This window comes from Protopterus annectens, chromosome 8.part0 (assembly GCF_019279795.1).
Source record: "Protopterus annectens isolate FY-2018-M chromosome 8.part0, PAN1.0, whole genome shotgun sequence".
Taxonomy (NCBI): Eukaryota; Metazoa; Chordata; order Ceratodontiformes; family Protopteridae; genus Protopterus; species Protopterus annectens.
In genome coordinates this window covers 1,807,877,853-1,807,899,603 of record NC_056741.1, presented here as the reverse complement: position 1 = coordinate 1,807,899,603, position 21,751 = coordinate 1,807,877,853, and the positions used below count along the sequence as shown (strand labels likewise).

Sequence of the window (21,751 nt, the reverse complement as noted above, 5' to 3'; positions counted from 1 at the left end):
CAATAGGAATGTGAGGGTAAGCATCTTGTAAGTAAATCTTTAGCATTAAAGCTAGTAATGGAACATGAGGTAAATGGGTCTGAAGGGATAACTTTTTGAACTTTGGGACTTTGACAAAAAGATTGAAAAAGGAGAGGTATGGCACAGACCTCCAAATCTCTTCTTTCTTTGGCACCAAAAAAATCATTGAATAAAGCCCTTTATCCATCAGGCAGGCAGGCAATGGTTTCATGGCTCCCTGAAATAAAGTGTTCCATAACTGGAGAAAACAGGGATAATTGGTTTATTGGGAATGGAGGGATCTCCTGAAAGTGAGGAGAGACTCCCATTGCCAAGTGTACCCCTGATGAATTACTTTGTGAACCCACTGTCTGAAAAAATCTGGTGTCACATAGGAAGATGTAGACTCAGAGTGTGTGAGAGATTGCTAGAAAACAAGCACTTATGAATCTAAGGTACTCTGTATAACCTGTCAGACTTCCTAAGAGCAGGAGGATGATTGTCAGGTAAATTACAAGTTGTAAGAAAAAAAATCTCTAAAGCAAATAAAACAGGAAGAACAGCTGCACAAGTAGGAATATCCAACTATAACATATCATAATACATAAGCTGGGCAATAAAATTTTCATTTTGATCCCACTGAAAAATCTTGTTCATCTTATATAAAGTTTAGGGAAAGGTTAAGGTCTTCTGGAGGGAAATCTAAAGTAACACTTTCCTCTGAATTAGAATCTTCATATTGAGAAGAACATTCTGAAGCACAACACTATCCCCTCCAATGCCTGCTCAATTGACTGAAAATCAGAAAACGAGGGAACACTTTGTCTTTTATTTTCTTTATGGAAATAGTAATAGGTAAAGAAAAACAAAAATTAACTCCATAGAAAAAAAAACAGCAAATCCTCCCTATCCACTGAAACAATAACAAGAGAAGTCAAATTTATTTGTTTAGTTTTCTTTTCCTGGGAAACTCTCTAGAAAAGACTGACCCAGTGCAAGCATACTATTCTGGGGCTCAGAATCTCTTTCTTGGCTATGTGGTGTACCTTCACCTAACCCTTTTCTGAGACAGAAGAGATTGGCTCTCCCTTGCCCATGGACAGCAATGCTGTAGCTTCACAGGACATGTCTATTCCCTGGTCCTTAGTGGCTACAAGTGCTACATCAGAGGGGCCAAAGAAAAATTGTGAGAAGTTCAATAAACCAAATCCGGGCACAGTAAGTCAACCATTAGTGGCTGAGACAAAACTGTAGCTGGCTGACCACCCAAATAACCTCAAAAAGTTCTTCTTGTAGACATGGGAAGGAAAAGCTGAGGGCACTGTTATTAACTGTTCCATAGGATCAGTCGAGAAAGAAGCATTGAAGATGGATAGTGGAGTTTGGGATAGTCAGTAAATCTTATCACAGTAAAGAGGTAGTTCTGAGGTAGAAAACCACTGACAGTCCCCAAAAGCACAATGTCCTGCCCCTAGCACAAGTTTTCCAAAAAAATATAATTATGTGGAAGGTCTTCCCCAAGTGAAGACTTGTCAGTCCAGCCTTGAATGATCACTAGCAGGCAGACAGTTCAATGTAGAATGCTCAAGGAGAGCACTTCTGTGACAAGAAAGCTCTGCAGATTTTGGCACTTTAACAGTCATTAAATATGGAACTCTGCTCAAGCTCTTGACAGTTAGAGCATGTGCAGGTGGAGAATGCCCTTAATCTTTTAAAATGTGGTCAGTTGGCAGGGAAGGGACCCAAACAGTGTAAGCTACTGCAAATGCAATGCTGAACAGCCTGTGTTGTATGCACTGCATGCTGTAGGATATAAACGAGACATAGCAGCAAAACATTCAATACAAAAAAAAAATCCAACTCCTGCCTGATTTTAACTGCCTGGTCACTGACTCTTGTATCTTTCCAACTATGCTTTAAAATGGAGACCAACTTATGAGGTGATGCTTGGTATTAACTAGGTAGGACATGGAAATAAAAGGGTCTATGAAGGTCAAGAAAAGTTAGATGGAAAGTTACAAGAAGAAGAAATAATTAATAATAACAATATCAGTAAAAGTACAATAATTAATCACAGTAGTGAATTTTCACAAAACATTTTATAACAGTAAACTTTAACATGTCCTACCTTGCTGACGGATATGCTAGTTGATTTTTCTTGGTCTGTTTCAGCCTCCTTTTTATCTTCAGCAGCCACACATGGATTATCAGGTAACAATGCCACAAAAACAAAATGGCTGAATGTGTCAGTGTTTGTAGGAGGCAACCTCTTTGCTGGATATGGCACCATTGAGAAAATAGAGGATGGGGGGACTGGAGGGCCTTTAGGACCTATTCCCAGGCCATCTAAAATCTATAGAAAAATTTAAAAAAATACTGTCAGAGATGTTCCCTTATAATTCGCAGATGTATATATAGTGTAAATATGTTATTTATTTATTTAATTAACTAGGTAAATGGACTGACCCAGGCACGTTTCTTAGCCATGACTCAGTCCAAAATCAAAAAATAACATCAGAGAAAATTTTACATCACTGACAAACTATACTGAATAGTAACATTTGAAAAAGTAACAATTTACATTACTAATCAAATCATTACACAGAGGAAGAGTATGTACAATGTACTAGTAGCAGATAACAAGGTAATTTTAATTAATACCTATTATTTAGTAGACAACTGTGGCTTTCTGGTTGACAAGTACATGAGATAGTTGCTGGGAACAGAGTTCTCAGAGTACATCATATTATTAGAATGATACTTCAAGCATAATTGCATATAGCTGTTTTAAACATCCTTCTTTGCCCTTGAAAATAGTTGTCAGACTATCAAGCCTATCAGTAATCCCCCTCACTAAACTAGCAATAAATCAACATCAAAACAAGCAACTTGTGTAAGCTATGCTTCAAGCTGTGTGTGTATATGTACGTGTGCGGCTGTGCATCCACTGGCAGGGCTATGTCCTCTGCATCTCTAGGCTGGGGGAATATTCATCAATGGCATTATCCATTACAACAGCAAGGCTGAGAAAGTACTATGAGATGGTGGAGGTGGAGGAAATTGTGCAAGCATATGAATGGTTGCATAAAAGGATGGAGACCCATCAGAAATAATCTCCTGGACTTCCTTAAGGACAACACCCCAGACTACCCAAGTTCTTTAGAATCCCGAAGCCACAAAAAACTAAACTGAGGATCCACCTTACAGACCTGCAGTGTCAGGGAGTATATTGCCCACACGACCAATTTGTTTTCAGCTGGAGCACACCATTAAACTTCTAATCAGCTGGGCCCTGTCATTCTTGTCACAGCATACATCCTGCAGAAAATTAGGGGCATTAAAATGAATGAACACATACTACAAACACCATCAATACAGAGCCTTAAACACAGCCCTCCCTCATAAATACTGCCTTCTGACAGTCCGGGTAGTACTTACCCTCCACCACACAACATTATAGGAAGACATCTTACTTAAAATTGAACTTCTCAGGCTCTTGCTTAAAAACAATTACTTTGGGTTTAATGGCAAATATTACAAACGCAGGTTAAAGGGATAGCCATGGGAGCAGCTATGCCACCCAGTTTAGCTAACATTGCCATGAGAAAATGGGAAGAAGAGACCATTTATCAATCAGAATTTGACCACAAGATCACTTATAGGTTTAATGAACAAATATCTTCATTTTGTGGGATGGTAATAAAGAAGACCTGGATTTTCTTTTTTTCAGGCACAATGAAGGATCCACAGACTCTTTTAAAGTTTACATTCCACACCAGTTGTGACAGGATAGAGTATCTAGAAGTTACCGAATACAAAAAGGACAATAACAGGCACCTCTGGAATGACCTTTACAGGAAACCTATATGGGTCAACCCACTTTTACACCACTCCAGCACACACCTACTATTAGGGAAAAATATGTCTCATGATTATTCTTCAGAAAATGCACATCAACTTACTGTTTCTTCACAAATGAGTCAAATAAAATGTTTACAATACGTTTATGTTAAAATTAAAAGGTAAAATAAATGCATGATTATGAAAAATACAGTTTCACATAAGTTGTAGCTTTATATTTCAAATGCCTTACAAGTGCATTCTCTTTTCAGTATCACATTATAGTGTACTGACAGAAAATTGAAGGCAAAGTAGATGCTGAACGAGTTAAGGGATGTTGCTATGTTTAAAAGAGTCTAGTTCCAGAATGTAATGGAGGGAGGAAAGAAAACAATGTGCCAAGAATCTTTTGTAAGCTCTGACCTTGAATCATTGCAAGAATGTCTATAAGATAGTGTGTACTGGTACTGAATGATACAAGGTCAAAAGACAGATTGTTAGACCAGGTGGTCTGTGTTTTAAAAAAACATATTTGTCAAGTGTTCACGTGAAGCTCTAAGCAAGAAGCACAAGGGCACAAATTATTTTAAAATTGTATGATTTCTTAAAAGCTATGTTGCATCAAAGTTGTGCATGCATGAAATTGATAAGGAAACATATATATGTAGCACTGTTTTCCTTTGTTCTTTGAGACTGATTTCGAAATTTTGTGAAGGCAGTCTCCCAGTGTTGTTTATGGAATAAACCAGTACTTTGCACATCTTGAAGCATTATTCTTGACTTAAAACTAAAAAGGTAAAACTCTTTGTTATTTATTTGTTGCACTTTAACACTACATAATATCAAAGATGAATGTAATTAAGTCTCACGAGATGAGGATGGCGAGGTTGACCAAGCATCTAGACAAATGACTGGTGAATCCACAAGAGCTCCAAAAATAATTCCTGGCACCTGATTATCAGTAGAAAACAACTGACAATATATTGAACCCTATCTGACACTTGAAAATTAAAGTCAATAGCATTCTAGACCCAGCAACAAGGAGAGCTACTTGTGTTCTCGTGCCTGTACACAAACATAGAGAAAGAAAAGTAGAGAAACTGCATGATCATAATATTCTGCAAGGAGTCTAGTGAAATAAAGACCCTAGAGAAGGAAAAAATAAAGCATCACAGAAAGTGGGGCCATTAGCAAGACTTGGATCTAAACCTCACAATCATTTACAGGAAATGAAAGGGAAGAGCATCAGGGATTGGCTGGAGGGATCTATACCAGATGATGAATAAACCAACGGTGAACATTCCGATGTAAATCATGTCAACTAATGACTGGGAGGACCTCTTTTTTTTTTCTACCTTGACATAATGAAAAGGTTCCACAGCATGGTCATGGATATCTGCAAAAGTAAATTGATAGCATACAGAGCCCCATGTTTGGCCTGTAAAGCATTTTACATTTGGAAGCCCAAGAATGTCCTCAGGAGGAGAAATCAGTCAGCACATGTGACATTAGGTTGAAGGAAATGAAGAATCCGCTAGAACAGGTAGTGGTACTTAACGTATTATCGCAACCACACTGTAAACTACTCTGTGACTTGACGTTAGAATGGCTTACACTGACATCAGGTACTCCCAGTCCTTGACTGGTGTGTAGCAGCTGTCTGAAACAAAGATCCAGTCACAGTTTACTTTCTTTTTCAAAGTTTTAGTGTTATCCAAAGACGTTTTATTTGATGCCTGGTTGGAGTACTTTACAGAAGCAGGATTGCTTTTATGTTTATAAAATGAGGCAAGTGGGCTACAGACTCAGAACACTACCCCAGGGTTGTCGTATTTTTACTGTTTATCAGGAAGGTGACAGTGGCATTTGGAGCTTACTCAATCGGGATAAGGTGAAATATACATTTTCCTTGTTTTGTCCAACAACTTACAGTTAATCCCCCCTAAACCAAGCATGTTTTTATCTGTTGTTCTCTTACTCCCTTTTGTCTACAGCAGCTACCTTGACTGTTGTCTTAAGAGATACAGAACCATACTGTAACAAAGAAATCCTGGCATTTTCTCATTAGCAGAATAACAGCATTACAGTGAACAAGGGGAAAAAGAACACTTCATGTATTTATTTGGTTATTTATCTCTTTCACATTTCTTTACCATGAATGTCCAACTAGGCAATAACCCTTTGTCAGAAAAGAGCCATGGAGAAAAGCGACACAATGAGATAAATTTCACAGATTCTTATATATATTTTTTTATTTTCCATAAAACTGTTACTGTTATCCAACAAAGTTTTATTTTATGGCTTCCTCGACTTGTTTCCAGATGCACGATTTGCTTTCTGTTTAGAAAATGAGCCAAACGTCAAGTCACAGAGTAGTTTAGAATGTGGTTGCAATAAAACGTAAGTACCCAGGCAGTAGCCAAGGCTGACTAACAGTGTCCTCAGTTCATGTCACTGAATGATTTAAAATGCTCCACTAACTGGGAACCTTAATACAAAGCTATAGAAAAAGGAAATGGAGTGGCAAATAAGACTCATGACCCATGCACAGTATGATCTCAATGGGTCAAGCTCAATCATAGTCATGCTGGAACTTATGGAACTAAACCACAAAAACATTTATTGAGTATGGTCAGCTTTTCTATCCCCCACCCCCACCGACAGTTCTACCTTAGTTATGATCTCTGAAGAACTCCCAAATGATTAGGGTGAAAGCACTTTGCCACTGGTCACTCGTAACTTGTAGACTGTTCACATAACTGGAATATACACAGGCATCCCCAAAAATACTTATACTCAACAGTTCTACATCCAGCCATCAGAAATGGCTCATGTGCCTATTGGCTCAAAGGATCTACTTCATAATATAGTTTTTAAATGGATCTGCAGTCTCTTGAGGTGTGTGTGTGTCTGTGTGTGTTTAACTATTACTTCAGAGAATCTAATGGAAGCAGAAACACCAGGAAAGCTCCGAAGGAAAGTAGGCAGCAAAGGACTGGAACAGAACTGAAAGGGAAGAATCTAGACTTGAAATCAACCCAAGCAATCTCACTTGAGACCTCCAATTAGCAGCTGTTAAACCATTACAGCAGGTCTTCTTCCCTTAGTTTTATTAGTTGGTTTTGCTGCAAACACGTGAGAAGGCATAGCAAATTCAGCGGGTCTATAATAGAACATTGAATATTTAACAGTTTGAAACACTAAAGGTCGACCTTTAGTGATAGAACTGTTAAAAAATCAAATGTTCAGAAAAAAAACAAAAAAAAACTAAACAGTGTAGGCAGGGGGGCAAGCCACCCAGCACCCCCCACATCCCCCGCTACTTAAATATACCAACTCCGACACCACACTACACTGACGTAAATGGAAATCTCCCCTTACGGAGATTTCCATTTACTTGTTAGATGTTCAGCAGTTTCGCTATTCTCGTGTCGACAATGTCAGATTTGACATTGTCGGCTTTCGAGAATTTAATATAGACCCAATTCAGCAAGGGCAACATGCTTAAAATGAGGAATTTTGTTAACACTTTGAGTCTTGTTTGCTTTCTGTAATTTTTTCTTTCATCTATCTTAATGTGTTTGCCCATTTCCATTAAATAAAGGTTTTCCCTTAGACCACTCTCTTTTAAACTCCATGTCCACTTGGCTTTGTTTCCTGCTTTTCCTGGACTTTCAAGCAGAAGGTTTCCAAAATTTTACCTTGTGATATACCTTTCCCAGAAGGGATGCAGCTCTGTTTCACCACCCTCTGGGGATTCACTGGCTCATCATGTTGTGATATTGCCTGTGTTGGAGTCTCTACAATACATCCTTCACTTCTCAGTTCGTCTATCATTCCACCCCCTCCCCCCCATCAAATCCCAGAAGCAACCTCTTCACTAGTTAATTCTCTACATAAGACTGAACAGGGAAGAATCCTCAAATAACCTGGTATTCAGAGATTATGCTAAAGCTAATATTCTAAAACTGAGTGATGACTTGGCTAAATTCAACATTTCCTTCCACCTGATGATCCATCTATGAATGCAGAATCCTTCACTGACTAAGTCTATGCTCATGTAACTAGCCACATAGATGCATATGTACCACTCCAAAGTAAATATAACACCAGATTTTAAAATAAACCGCTATGGTGGAGACCAGATATAAATAGGCTCTACAGAAAAAAGAAAAAAATCAGTGCACATTAAAAAAAAAAAGTAACTCCAAATGCCAAAATTCCCTTGCTAAACTTAACAGTGAACTCTGGTTCCTGATCAAATCAACCACAGGAAGATACAAAGTAAAAATAGCCTCCCAGGCAAAAGGCAATCGCTAAGCTTTCTTTAACTATGTTAGAAACCTCAGAAACAAAGTTCAGAACTGTGCAGAGCTAATAGCAAATAGTCCTCCATTCCTCCTGCACATGATCCTGAGAACATAGACAATCTACTAGAGGATAAATTTAGCTCTAACTTCACCACCCCCCCCCCCAACATACCCAGATTACATACCGGCATCCACACTCTCCCTCAAATCTCCCAGGAACATGCCCTCAAAGCACTAACTAAGGTCAAGAACCCTGCTTCTATGTAGCTGAATAACATGCAAGGATGCTTACTGGTCAGCCTTAAACAGGAACTGTCAAATCCCTTACAGAGGCTATTTAATATTAACCTCCAAACAGGGTGTGTGCCAGAGCAGTGGAGGACTGTAACAGTCATCCCCCTGCACAAAGGTGGGGTGCCAATGGACCAGGGTCATTTGAGACCAATACGTTTGATCTGCGGCACTTGTCAAGCTATGGAGAGGATCATTACAGAATTAATAAATAAGGATTTACGCAACCTACAAACTCTTGACCAAGGCCAGTATGGCTTTGTCAAGGGCAGATCCTGCCTACTTCATCTGGTTGATTTCTTCGAGAAGGTTAATGAAACAATGGATGAGGGAAAGCCTGTACACACTGCATATTTAGATTTTGTAAATATGTTCAAACCTATCCCATATTCACGCATTGCTGATAAACTCACCCAGTTAAACATAAATCTCTATGTAACTCTTTATACAGCAAATAGGCTTCTAAACAGAATCCAGAAAATTAGGGTGGGTGGCTGTATCTCCTCCAAAAGACCTATAACTAGTGGTGCACCTCAGGGTTTGGTCCTTGGTTACTCCTATTTGACATTTACTTCTCGGAGGTCAAAGCTAATATTAAAGGCTTATAGCTGACCAAGTTTTCAGATAGAGGTAAACTTTGTGCCATCATAAACTCTCTAGAAGGCAACCAAGATCCTCCAGGAGGAACTTTTCCAAAAAATAGTTGGTGTCATAACCATGGCCTAAAACTAAATGCAAAAAAAATGTATAACAGTATCTTTTGACAAGCATGACATCCCTTGCAACTTTCACATTCCAGGACTGCTGTTTCCATCTACCATGAGAGGTCACGTGCACTGCAGCCTAGCCTTGTGGTAGGAGTGTTTCTGCATTCTGAGGATTCTAAACCGTCTTTTTTCCAGTCCTGGCATCACTGCCTACATCAACAGTTAGTACTTTTATCCAAGGGACTTTTTCACCCTAGTCTTATCTTTCATTTCATTTTTTTTTTAATTTTCACCATGATATGTGAAGTACAGTCTATAAATCAATATTGCCTTTGTGAGATTTATCAAAAACAAAAAGGTAAAGCAGGGCTCTCCATGTGAAGACACTCACCAATGCTTGCAGGTGATTTCACATCCAGCAACAATACTCTCTTTTTCTTGTCAACTCCATTTCTCCAGGGTGGCACAGTGGCACAGCAGATAGCACTGCCACCTCACAGCAACAGGTTCTCCAGTTTGATTCTCAGCCGGGGTTCCTTCTGTGTGGAGTCTACATGTATTCCCTGTATTCGCATGGGTTTCATCCAGGTGCACTGGTTTCCTCCCACATTCCAAAGACATGCAGTAGGTGGATTGGATACTCTGAATTGGCCACAGGTGTGTGGTTTGGAAGAATTACCGCAGCAGGGCTAGCCACCCATTGGTAAATCTTGGCTCTAAATGAATGTCACTGGTGAAGTGACACCCCATCCCCATGTGCAAAAAATATGAAAAGAGGTTGTGGATGGATGGCTGGAGAGATTAGAAGAGAAATTACTGACAGTGTATGATGATGTGTGGAAGAACAGCAGACTGTGATTTGGAGAGGTAATGGAATTTTGAAACCTCTATATATGATTGATCTCACCATGCTATCCCCATTCACAGGTCTTTCACTCAAAGTAGAGAGAGACACATTTCCCTCAGCTGCCTCCATTGTGGGAGAGGTGGGTAAGATTCAGGAGGAGTAATGCAGACTCCCAACAGGGGTGAACTGCAAGAATTTATTATTATTTTTGCTGATTTTTATGGTTGCCTCAGGGATAACAACCAGTGTAGAAGTTGTTCTACATACAATGTTTTTTTATCAGAACCTCTTGTTGTTAAACTGCTGTTGGCCATGCCAAAACTAAAGCTTGTATGGACTCTGCTGGATTCATGAGACTGACTGTTGTGAAGTTCTAAGCTTGACTGCAACAGACACGAGATTCTTTATTTATTTATTTATTTCTATTTGTTGACCAGTTGAGTGGACTAGTCAGTTTACCCTTTTCAGTCACAACCTGGGCTCAAAGAGCAAGATACACAAATTAATCAATATAGTTGTACATGCAAAATAACAGTGGGTAAATTACACAGATTTACAAGTAATACAAAAGTGAGCACAGGTAAATCCAAAGAGTATACAACATTCTATATTAAGCAACTTAACAGTTGTTGTCTTTCGGCTTTTCCCGGTTAGGGGTCACCACAGCAGAACTCCAGTCTGCTAATGATTGGCAGAAGATTTTGACGAACGCCGAAGTGCCAGCTTGACGTTCAACCTTCAATGAAGGCACACCCATTTACACATATCTTTCGAACACCGACCCAACCGCAGGGAGGACATGCAGACTCCACACAGAAGGCACTCCCCGCACTCCAGCTGAGAATCGAACGGGAGAACCTCTTGCTGTGAGCAACAATGCTACCGCTGCACCACCGTGGTGATTATATTATTACATAGATTTACACACTACTTAACAGATTGTCAATTTAAGTAAATGCTGAACATACAAATCAAATCCACACAGTACAGACATGTTTAAAATGTGCTGAAATCTGTCCTAGTCTGTTTAAATAGGATTGCTTGCAAATGGGAAATTAGCATTTGTCTACAAAGCAAGTGCATCTGACCTACTTAATTATGTAATCTAAGAGATTTTTAATTAGTAAGTTTCTAAAGATCTGATTTCAGTTGAGAGTCTTTTCCAGGCAGCTGGTCCAGCTCTAGAAATGGCTTGTTCCTCCTACTGTAGTCTTAAAGTGAGATCAAGATAGTGCCATTGTATCTTCTTGGTTGGCTCTCAGTGAGAAGGAAATGTGCTTTAACTGGCAGGTTTCTTCTTAATGGGGTACAATAGCCTGTTTTATTACTATTGAATAGCAATGAGATGAAAAGATAAGTGGCTCTGTCTGTTATAGTGGACCACATTATTTCTTTTTTTTATAAAAGACAGCAGTGATGTGCACATGAGTCAGCCAGTAAAGGGTCTTGCCTTCCTGGTGATTCTTCTCAAGCTTAGTTTTTACTACTTTCACAAAAAGTAAGGTCCATCAAAAAAGGCTCTAGTAAACTTGCCCTTCACATCACTGGAAATTTTTGTAAAGTGCAGTCAGGCACAGCATCATACAGCAAATCTAGTGCTTGCCACCCTGGTTGAATATCACTGTAGCATTATGAACTAGATGTGGAATATGGAACCAGAAAAAAGTTTAATATTTAAGACTTGATTTTCTTCCTCAATTTTACATCTATATGGCAACCCATACAGAGAGAATGGGTAGTTTCATCAATAAGATGTTACTGGAACCAAAAAACATGGCGGACACAAAAATTGACTTCCCAAATCTGTCCAGTGTCAGACGCTCCTTTTAGTTGGATGGATAGCAACACTCAGTAAGGTAGGAGTTTTTTCCAAGTATCCCACATAACTATGGAGTCCACCTCATGAGTTTGAGACCAGTAAATCTAATCTTTAAGAAGATGAAGGATCTCTATCAGGCCTCTCTTGCACTGGTGCCACCACTTCAGGGTTTTCCATGCAAACATTTGACAACATTAATAGAAGAACGATGATTTAGAGGAAAGTAGAATGTAAGAAAAGCTTTCAACCGAGTAAGCTGGGATTTTGAGAAGGTTAATGGAAATATTTGCATTCTCTAATACAATAAGGTTAATTAAGAAGATATACAAAGGATCAGAGGCAAGAATTAAAGTGGGAGGGTTACTTTCAGATAAGTTTTGCCTGAACAGAGGAACCAGGTAGGGATGTTCTCTTTCCCCTTTGTTTTACTTTATTTTTAGAGCCATTGACAAAGAAAATAACAGACTCAGAAATTAATATAATTGATATGGTAATCAAGAAAGTTGGTGTTATTTGCAGAAGATATTACTTTGTAACTGACAAATCCAAAAAAAGACATCTCAGTGTTGTGGAACATTCTGAGATAGTTTAAAGTCTTTTTTGGGATGTAAAATTAATGAAGATAAGACAAAGTCTATAGTCATAAATTATGTGCTCAGTCATGAATGGTTCTGCAATACTCATATTTATGGAGACACAATAAGATGAAGTATTTATGAGTACGTATTAAAAAGATTTATGCTATGGCAGCTAAGGACATATGGGAAGAGACTAAACAAAAGATAATGCAAAAAATGAGGAAACTGGATGCTCTTGTTTATGGATATGGATAGTAAGATATAAGTAATGGAAGTGTTTTTAATCCCTTTAGTTTTATACATACATCAGGCATATTTTTATCAACCAGAGGAGAAGTTGTGGACAATAACTAATAAAGAGTTGAAGGAATTTATCTGGGAGAGGAAGAGGGCAATAGTTATGTGGGCTAAGTTTAATGCTACAAGATGGTTTAGGAATGCCTCATTTGAAGGGATATATTAGAGGCACATAATTAATCCTGAAATTTAGAACACAAGCAGAAAGTTATATTTCAAAGTGGAAAAGGATGACAATGAAGCAGGGAGGAAATTCAAGAAATAAAGATAAAGTAGGATTTTAGATGCAGATCCTTAATTAGCACAGCAGCAGCCATACAGGATATTATATCCACAAAGTAACAGAGGGTATTCTAAGAACAAAGCCAACAAGTGAATGTACAGAATGGAGAAAGGAGATTTTGCCAATAGGAAGGAAATGACTGCAGGTAAGGGTACAGAAACTAGGCAAGAGTGCGATGGAATGTATTGGAGAAAACTGGTAAAGAAACCAATGTACTTGGAATAAATAGCGAGGGAGAAAAAGTAATAAAATGGGATGAAGCCAAGAGGACTTTATGACTGCAGGTTAAAGACTGACATCTCTACCCACAATTGCTATCAGAGTATAGGCAACAGAAAGAGATATGTGAATCTTAGGTAAAATACCTGCTCTGGTTGAGTTTTTAGTTGAATCTAGAACAAAAGCTGTTGTTAGAAAATGGATAATTAATAGTGCATAAAAATATTGCACAATAGCTATAAGAATGAATCAGTGGAGGTTACACAAGATTGGGAAGATAGATTGGATAAGTAATTTACTGCAGAACAATGGAAAGACATATGTATGGCTCCCAAATATGTAATAAAGTCCAGAAGGTTTAGGATTTTTGCTTGGAAGAGTATGCATAGGTATTTTATACCACAAACAGACTTAAAAGAATGTTTCCTCAGGTAGACGGCAAATGCTGAAGGTGAGATGGTGAAGAAAGAGGTAAACGTGAGAATATGTTTTGGGAACATAATGAGCTGGCAGATTTTTACAATTCCCTTCAGAGTACTCTTGTCAGAAATATTGGGTGAGCAAATGGGTGTTACTAAGAAAGTGATTCTTTTGAACTGGGACACAGGATCTGACTTGCCTAGACATAGTAAGGCCTTGTTAAGTTCAGTTCTGCTGGCTGCTAAAAAAGCAATAGAAAATGGAAATACAACTCTAAACCAAATGTATTTGAAATATTGAATATTGTAACAGAAATAAAAGAACTGGAAGACGGATTTTTAGAAAAGGGAAGGTGCAAATTACAAAGAAATAGATGGAAATTGTGGGAATGATACATGCAGAATAAATAAACTATATAACAAAAGGAAAAAAAAATATTGTCCAGGACCAAGAAGGAACAGGTACCCAATTGGAAGCAATCTCTCCTTAGCCTGAGCAAGCAAATAAGAGCATTAGTGAAATTCTCTAAATCCAGCTTCCAGTCCAAATTAGCCACATCTGCTAGAGACAATCATAAGGCCTTCTTAACATACATCTGCAATCTCAAAGGAAGCACCCAGATCTGTTCAGAATTGGTGGTCAAGGACACCACACACACAAATGCTGTAGATACAGCCAATCTACTGGCTGACAGAGTCAGCAAAAACTTAACCCCTCTGTCCCCCCATCAGTAAATCAGGACATCCCCAGTACCTGACCCCCCCCCTTATCTCTGGGAAACAGGTCATTGCTGCCCTCTCAACGGCAAAAAAATACAGTCTCCATAGGACCCAATAACATCCCAGGCTATATTCTACATGAGCTCAGGCATGAACTTGCAGCACCATTAGGCACCCTATTCAACCAAAGCATGAGTACCGGCTTTGTCCCAGCCGAGTGAAGGACAGCCACTGTCATCCCTTTACACAAAGGTGGAGCATCCACTGATCTGGGAAATTATAGACCCATCAGCCTAACTAGGAGGAACGACAAGCCACAGAATAAACCTCAAAAAAGAAAATTTATTTCACTCTAGCGCCTGGGCTACAAGCCTTCAAGAAGTGAATTAAACCACAAGAATACACCCTTTAAAGAGACAAAACAAGTAAACAAATTAAACAATCAACATAACCCTAACAACAATCAGTTAATAAGATACTTCCAATTAAAATCCGTATTGAGTCCCTGTTGGGATAAAGTGTTATATTTACGCCTAAAAACAGCTTCCTTATGCAGCAACTTCTCTTTAATACAGAAGACACCACCTTATGTTTCTATTCTATGGCTTGTTGTTCCTCCTTGTTGCTCCATTAGCCTAACTAGCCTGATCTGCAAGGCCATGGAACAGATTATCATGGACCTCATTAACTGGGAAATTGGCAACCTCCAAACATTTGACCCCACTCAGTTTGGCTTTGTCAATGGGAGGACATGTCTGTTAAATCTGGTCAAATACTTTAAGACAGTCGCCAAAGACATGGACGACGGGAAGACGGTACACACCACCTTCCCCTGACCTGGCCAAAGCTTTTGACACTATTAGTCACTCAGGCATAATAGATAAACTCTCTCGACTAGGCATCAATCCATATGTTATCAGATGTGTAGCAAACTGGCTCAGTGATAGTACCCACTTAATCAAAATAGGGGAAGCCACCTCAAGCAGTAGACCAGTAATGAGTGGCATACCCCATGGATCGGCCTTGGGGCCTCTGTTATTTGGGATATACTTCTCTGAGGTGCAGGCCAAAACCAGTGGGCAATGGCTGACCAAGTTTGCAGATGACTGCAAGCTGGGTGCGGTCATCAATTCCCCAAGCGATGTGGATGTCTTCCAACAGGGTCTCACCCAAACAAATAACTGGTGCCAGAAACATGGCCTGAAGCTGAATGCAAAAAAATGCATCATCATCCCCTTTGGGGAGAGTGACGTCCCCACATATTATCACATTAATTACAATGTCTTAAGCACACAATCAGTCGTGAGGGATTTGGGCACCCAGGTTGATAGCAACCTGACTTTTGACCACTATGCTGCTTCCGTTGTATGGAAAGCTTTCTACATGGCCCACCTCATAAGTAAGGGTATCTCATCCAGGGACAAGGAGGTCATAACATCCCTGTATTCTTCCCTTATAAGGCCAATTATTGAGTAGAGCACCCCCTTCAGCATGTACCTTGCAAAGCACATGCAGCAGCTGGAGAGACCTTAGAGGTTCCTCACAAGAAGAATCCAGGGCCTCAAACATCTACCCTACACAGATAGGCTAAAAGCCCTGTCTCTGTACTCAGTTTCATACAGACTCCTCAGAGGTGACCTCTTTCTGGCATACAAAGCAATCTCAGACCCCCACCTTGATGGGACTGCTGCATATCCCTAAGTCAAGCTCCAAGTAACCCATACGCGCAACCTCACCCTGGTCTGTGACATCAATAGGAGTTGTTGGTGGGACAGATTTGTGTCCCAGAAACTCCCCCATCTGTGGACTAGAGTCTCTCTCCACATCAAGCTGAGTACCGCTTTATCCCTTTTCAAGTAAAACCTGGATAACTAGATGGGGAACAGAAAATACATCACTAGGATTCCACCTGTGTCCCTGCTGGACAGGGGCTTTGGCTGCTGACTTGTCTAAACATGGGCTAAACTCTTGGCTAGGCTTATAAGGGACTCAGGGCCAATAGCCTAGTAACTTCTTATGATGCTATGATCCTATATTCAGGAGGATGGGTGAGGTTTAATGAATGGCATGAACTGGGCAATTTATGTGATGCTGGATAATAATAGTTAAAAAAAAAGAATATATATGATGTATAATGTATGCAACTGGAAACATATTAATATGTTTTCTCTTTTGTATTAATGTACGTTTGCCTATGTTTAAGTCATAATTTAACAACAGCTTTACAGAAAAAAAACATAGTCAATGCTGGTGAAAGTAATATTGTCGAAGCCAGTAGGAAAAAAGTCAAAGACTGTAGTCCTGACAACAGAGCCATGGCTTACTCAAATACATCCAGCAATAGCTCACAGTGGAACTGAAACCTGTGCATGGCCCACTGAGAAGGGGGCAGCAAAAGTTGATAAGGAAGGTTCTCTGCAGGGAATGAGGGCTGTGATTACATGGTCTACATCTGAATAAAATCCTAACTTATATTTGAGTAGTCTAGCTCATCACAATAGACCATCTAGACATGACGGACCAGCACGAGGAATGCTCAGATTCAGATGCCATTGATGCTGCCAAAGAAATATGTTAACTTATACATTTTTTAGGAACTATTCCAAGGTAAATTTCATACTTCTAAATGACACCTTGACAAAATTTCAAGCCCCTCCAAAACCACTGAAGACTGCTGCCTAAGCAGAGTCGTTCACAAAAACTTTTTTACAGTATGCATACAGATGCATAGAGGCATCAGTACCTACTCAAAATAAGCTAAGGACAAACTGAAAAAGCAAGCCACCCTGGTGGAATTCCAACATCAGTAGATTGTAAACAAAAGGAAGAAAATCATGGCCAAAAAAGTTTAATGCCCTGCAGGGTAAAAACTTAATCATCAAACTACTTAAATCTACTAAACCCATATTTGAGGTAAAATTAGCCTTCCATAATAAGAACATTAACAAGGTATTCTTCAGAGATGACTGCAAGCTGGGTGCGGTCATCAATTCCCCAAGCGATGTGGATGTCTTCCAACAGGGTCTCACCCAAACAAATAACTGGTGCCAGAAACATGGCCTGAAGCTGAATGCAAAAAAATGCATCATCATCCCCTTTGGGGAGAGTGACGTCCCCACATATTATCACATTAATTACAATGTCTTAAGCACACAATCAGTCATGAGGGATTTGGGCACCCAGGTTGATAGCAACCTGACTTTTGACCACTATGCTGCTTCCGTTGTATGGAAAGCTTTCTACATGGCCCACCTCATAAGTAAGGGTATCTCATCCAGGGACAAGGAGGTCATAACATCCCTGTATTCTTCCCTTATAAGGCCAATTATTGAGTAGAACACCCCCTTCAGCATGTACCTTGCAAAGCACATGCAGCAGCTGGAGAGACCTTAGAGGTTCCTCACAAGAAGAATCCAGGGCCTCAAACATCTACCCTACACAGATAGGCTAAAAGCCCTGTCTCTGTACTCAGTTTCATACAAACTCCTCAGAGGTGACCTCTTTCTGGCATACAAAGCAATCTCAGACCCCCACCTTGATGGGACTGCTGCATATCCCTAAGTCAAGCTCCACTCAAGTAACCCATACGCGCAACCTCACCCTGGTCTGTGACATCAATAGGAGTTGTTGGTGGGACAGATTTGTGTCCCAGAAACTCCCCCATTTGTGGACTAGACTCTCTCTCCACATCAAGCTGAGTACCTCTTTATCCCTTTTCAAGTACAACCTGGATAACTAGATGGGGAACAGAAAATACACCACTAGGATTCCACCTGTGTCCCTGCTGGACAGGGGGTTTGGGTGCTGACTTGTCTAAACACGGGCTAAACTCTTGGCTAGGCTTATAAGGGACTCAGGGCCAATAGCCTAGTAACTTCTTATGATGCTATGATCCTATATTCAGGAGGATGGGTGAGGTTTAATGAATGGCATGAACTGAGCAATTTATGTGATGCTGGATAATAATAGTTAAAAAAAAGAATATGTATAATGTATGCAACTGGAAACATATTAATATGTTTTCTCTTTTGTATTAATGTACGTTTGCCTATGTTTAAGTGATAATTTAACAACAACTTTACAGAAAAAAAACATAGTCAATGCTGGTGAAAGTAATACTGTCGAAGAAAGTAGGAAAAAAGTCAAAGATTGTAGTCCTGACAACAGAGCCATAGCTTACTCAAATACATCCAGCAATAGCTCACAGTGGAACTGAAACCTGAGCATGGCCCACTGAGAAGGAGGCAGCAAAAGTTGATAAGGAAGGTTCTCTGCAGGAATGAGGGCTGTGATAACATGGTCTACATCTGAATAAAACCCCAACTTATATTTGAGTAGTCTAGCTCATCACAACAGACCATCTAGAAATGACGGACCAGCACGAGGAATGCTCAGATTCAGATGCCATTGATGCTGCCAAAGAAATATGTTAACTTATACAATTTTTAGGAACTATTCCAAGGTAAATTTCATACTTCTAAATGACACCTTGACAAAATTTCAAGCCCCTCCAAAACCACTGAAGACTGCTGCCTAAGCAGAGTTGTTCACAAAAACTTTTTTACAGTATGCATACAGATGCATAGAGGCATCAGTACCTACTCAAAATAAGCTAAGGGCAAACTGAAAAAGCAAGCCACCCTGGTGGAATTCCAACATCAGTAGATTGTAAACAAAAGGAAGAAAATCATGGCCAAAAAAGTTTAATGCCCTGCAAGGTAAAAACTTAATCATCAAACTACTTAAATCTACTAAACCCATATTTGAGGTAAAATTAGCCTTCCATAATAAGAACATTAACAAGGTATTCTTCAGTTATGTCTGAATCCTCACAGACAATACACAGCAATGTGCTGAAGTAACTGTAAATGGAGAAATCAATACTGAGAAAGAGAATAAAGCAAATCGACTGACCGATAAAGTCAACTCAAATTTTAAGCTGCTTCCCCCCCAGACACTTCTCAAGAAATACTCCCAACTACCAGCAGGAATGAGGTCCTCAATGCACTCTCCAAGGCCAAAAGCACTACACTGATGGTTCCTAATATTTCCCAGGATGCCTCCACAATAGCATGAAACATGACCTATCAAGCCAACTAGAGGAACTATTCAATCACAGCCTCCAAAAAGACTGTGCCAAAAGAATGGAGGACTGTGACTGTTATTTCTCTGCACAAGGGCAGGCCATCTCCAGACATAGGAAACTACTGACCCATAAGCCTGACTCGTCTCATATGTAAGGTCATGGAAAGAATAATCATAAGCTTGATAAATGATAAAGGAAAACTTCAGACATTGGCTCCAACCCAGATGGCTCTGCTTATTCAAAGTAGTGGACTTCTTTGCGAGGGTAACCAATATTTGGGGGCAAAATGGTGCATACTGCCTACCTTGCCTTGACCAAAGTATTCTACATAATACCCCTCTGATGAAGACGATTTTTTAGAGGAGTGTGAGCACTTGAGCACTATGTTTCTCCACAGGGGGTACCCGTGTTGGTTTGTTTCAGAAATAAAATTTGAAGTTATTTGTAAGAGACAGTCTGGCTTTTACAAACCAATTTTGTCTGGGTATTATAATCTCCCTCTTGGTGAAGGGGCTGTGTCTAATATGGTCCAAACTAATAATAATACTAGCGACTTTGTAGGCACTAGGTTTTTGTGTACATTTAGTTTAGACCATGGTGTGATTAGGAATGTGGTCCATAAGAATTGGGCCCTTATTGCCGAAGATCCTTATTTGTTTGGGCAGTTAGGTGACAGCCCAAAAATTACCTTTAAGAAAGGATATAACTTGAAGGCATTATTGGAGATTAAGCCCAAACTTGGGGGCCATCGTAACTTCGGGATGAGCAAATGTGGGGCATGCAGGCAGTGTAGGTATGTGTGTACAGACTCCAAAGTAAAACTTAGAGATCAAATGTACAATGTGATAGGTAAATTTAATTGTGAAACCAGAAGTGTTGTTTATGTCGCTATTTGCCAAAGATGCGCTGCTTTTTATATCGGTAAGACCGAACGGAAAGTAAAGCAGAGCATCTATGAACAAATGTATGCTATAAATAGGCGTGATCTGAATAATGCTTTGGCAAGGCACATTAATGAATTTTCGGACCATCATTTTAAATTCACTGTTCTTAAGAAGATTAATTCTGACATTAGGGGTGGCCCTTGGCAGAATCAGTTAGAAATTGATGAACTTTTTTGGCAAATTCGCACCGCTGCCTACATTTACCCTGGTTTGAATGATCATGTGTCCATTAGTTGTATTTTAAAAAACCTTGCCTTAAAAAGGTGACATGAGTTTTAAATAATATGATGTTTTAAATTAAGTTTTACATATATATATTTTTTGTATATTTTCTGTTTGTTTATTTACATATATATATATATATATATATATATGTTTTTTATAGCTGATTCATAATTATGTATTTTATTTTTTACAGTTGATTCATAATTATGTATTTTGTTTTTGTTTTTATAACAATTTAAATCATCGATTGTTTGAAGGGTATTATAAGTTATAAGCTTGGTTATAGTAGTAGTGTGCTATTTTGAATTTGTAGCTGCTTTCGGTTTATTGTGTAAGTTTTTTGTAATTGGATTTGTTTAGCATAATTAATTGATTTGGAGTGTATAAAAGGCATTTATTTAATTAATTATTTTATTATCGTTGTGTCTGAGGAAGGAGGGAGATAGAGCTCTCCGAAAGCGTGTGCTAACATTATTAAACAACAATAATATTACTAAATAACCTTCCGAGTGAACTGCTTCTTAAAGCTCGTTTTTTGTTTACGTGGTTTGTCTTTTGAGTTTTGGAGTTATTGTGGTGTTTTATATTTTTCTCATTCTTTCCATGCTTTTTCTCTATCCTGCATTAGCATTCTACTCTTTTTGGCTAGCCAAATTGCATTATCTGTTTTCAGCCTCCTAGAAGTTGCAAGGCTATTTAGGATATTTAGAAAAGGTGCACTGAATTCAATTACATCATTTGTCTAAGGGGAGGATTTTTAGGAAGTTAAACTTAATAGATAATAGTGTAGTAATGAACATTACTGGGTTAAATTTGGAAAGGCTATGTCTTGTTTCATAAAGATGTTGTTTAAATGGATGTGTGAGATGTCTGATCGTATGGATGGGGAGATAATCACTAAGACAGTCTGTCATTGTACCTATGGTGAAATATTTGCTAGGGTCTGATACTATGATCCAGTCTAAGAGAAAATTTGATGTCTTTCCATAATTTGTGGAGCTATTCATTAGTTGTGAGAAACCATATAAGTGCATGATAGATGTAGGGGAGTTGAAGTTTATGTCCAACTGACAATCACATCACCAAATAATATTTTTTCTTGTGGAAATGTTATGGGTATCCAATGTAGGATATCTTCCACTATGGGTGAATTGTCACCAGGAGGG

General features: G+C 39.1%; 1 protein-coding gene across 1 annotated transcript in view; it reads right to left on the bottom strand.

The window, feature by feature from the left end:
• Positions 1 to 21,751, bottom strand: part of HYDIN (HYDIN axonemal central pair apparatus protein) — a 6,673,197-nt gene that overhangs the window by 2,694,483 nt on the left and 3,956,963 nt on the right. The window contains exon 46 of the mRNA XM_044079523.1: positions 2,129 to 2,353. Within this exon, the coding sequence (XP_043935458.1) occupies positions 2,129 to 2,353 (225 nt within the window). The remainder of the gene's footprint in view (positions 1 to 2,128; positions 2,354 to 21,751) is intronic.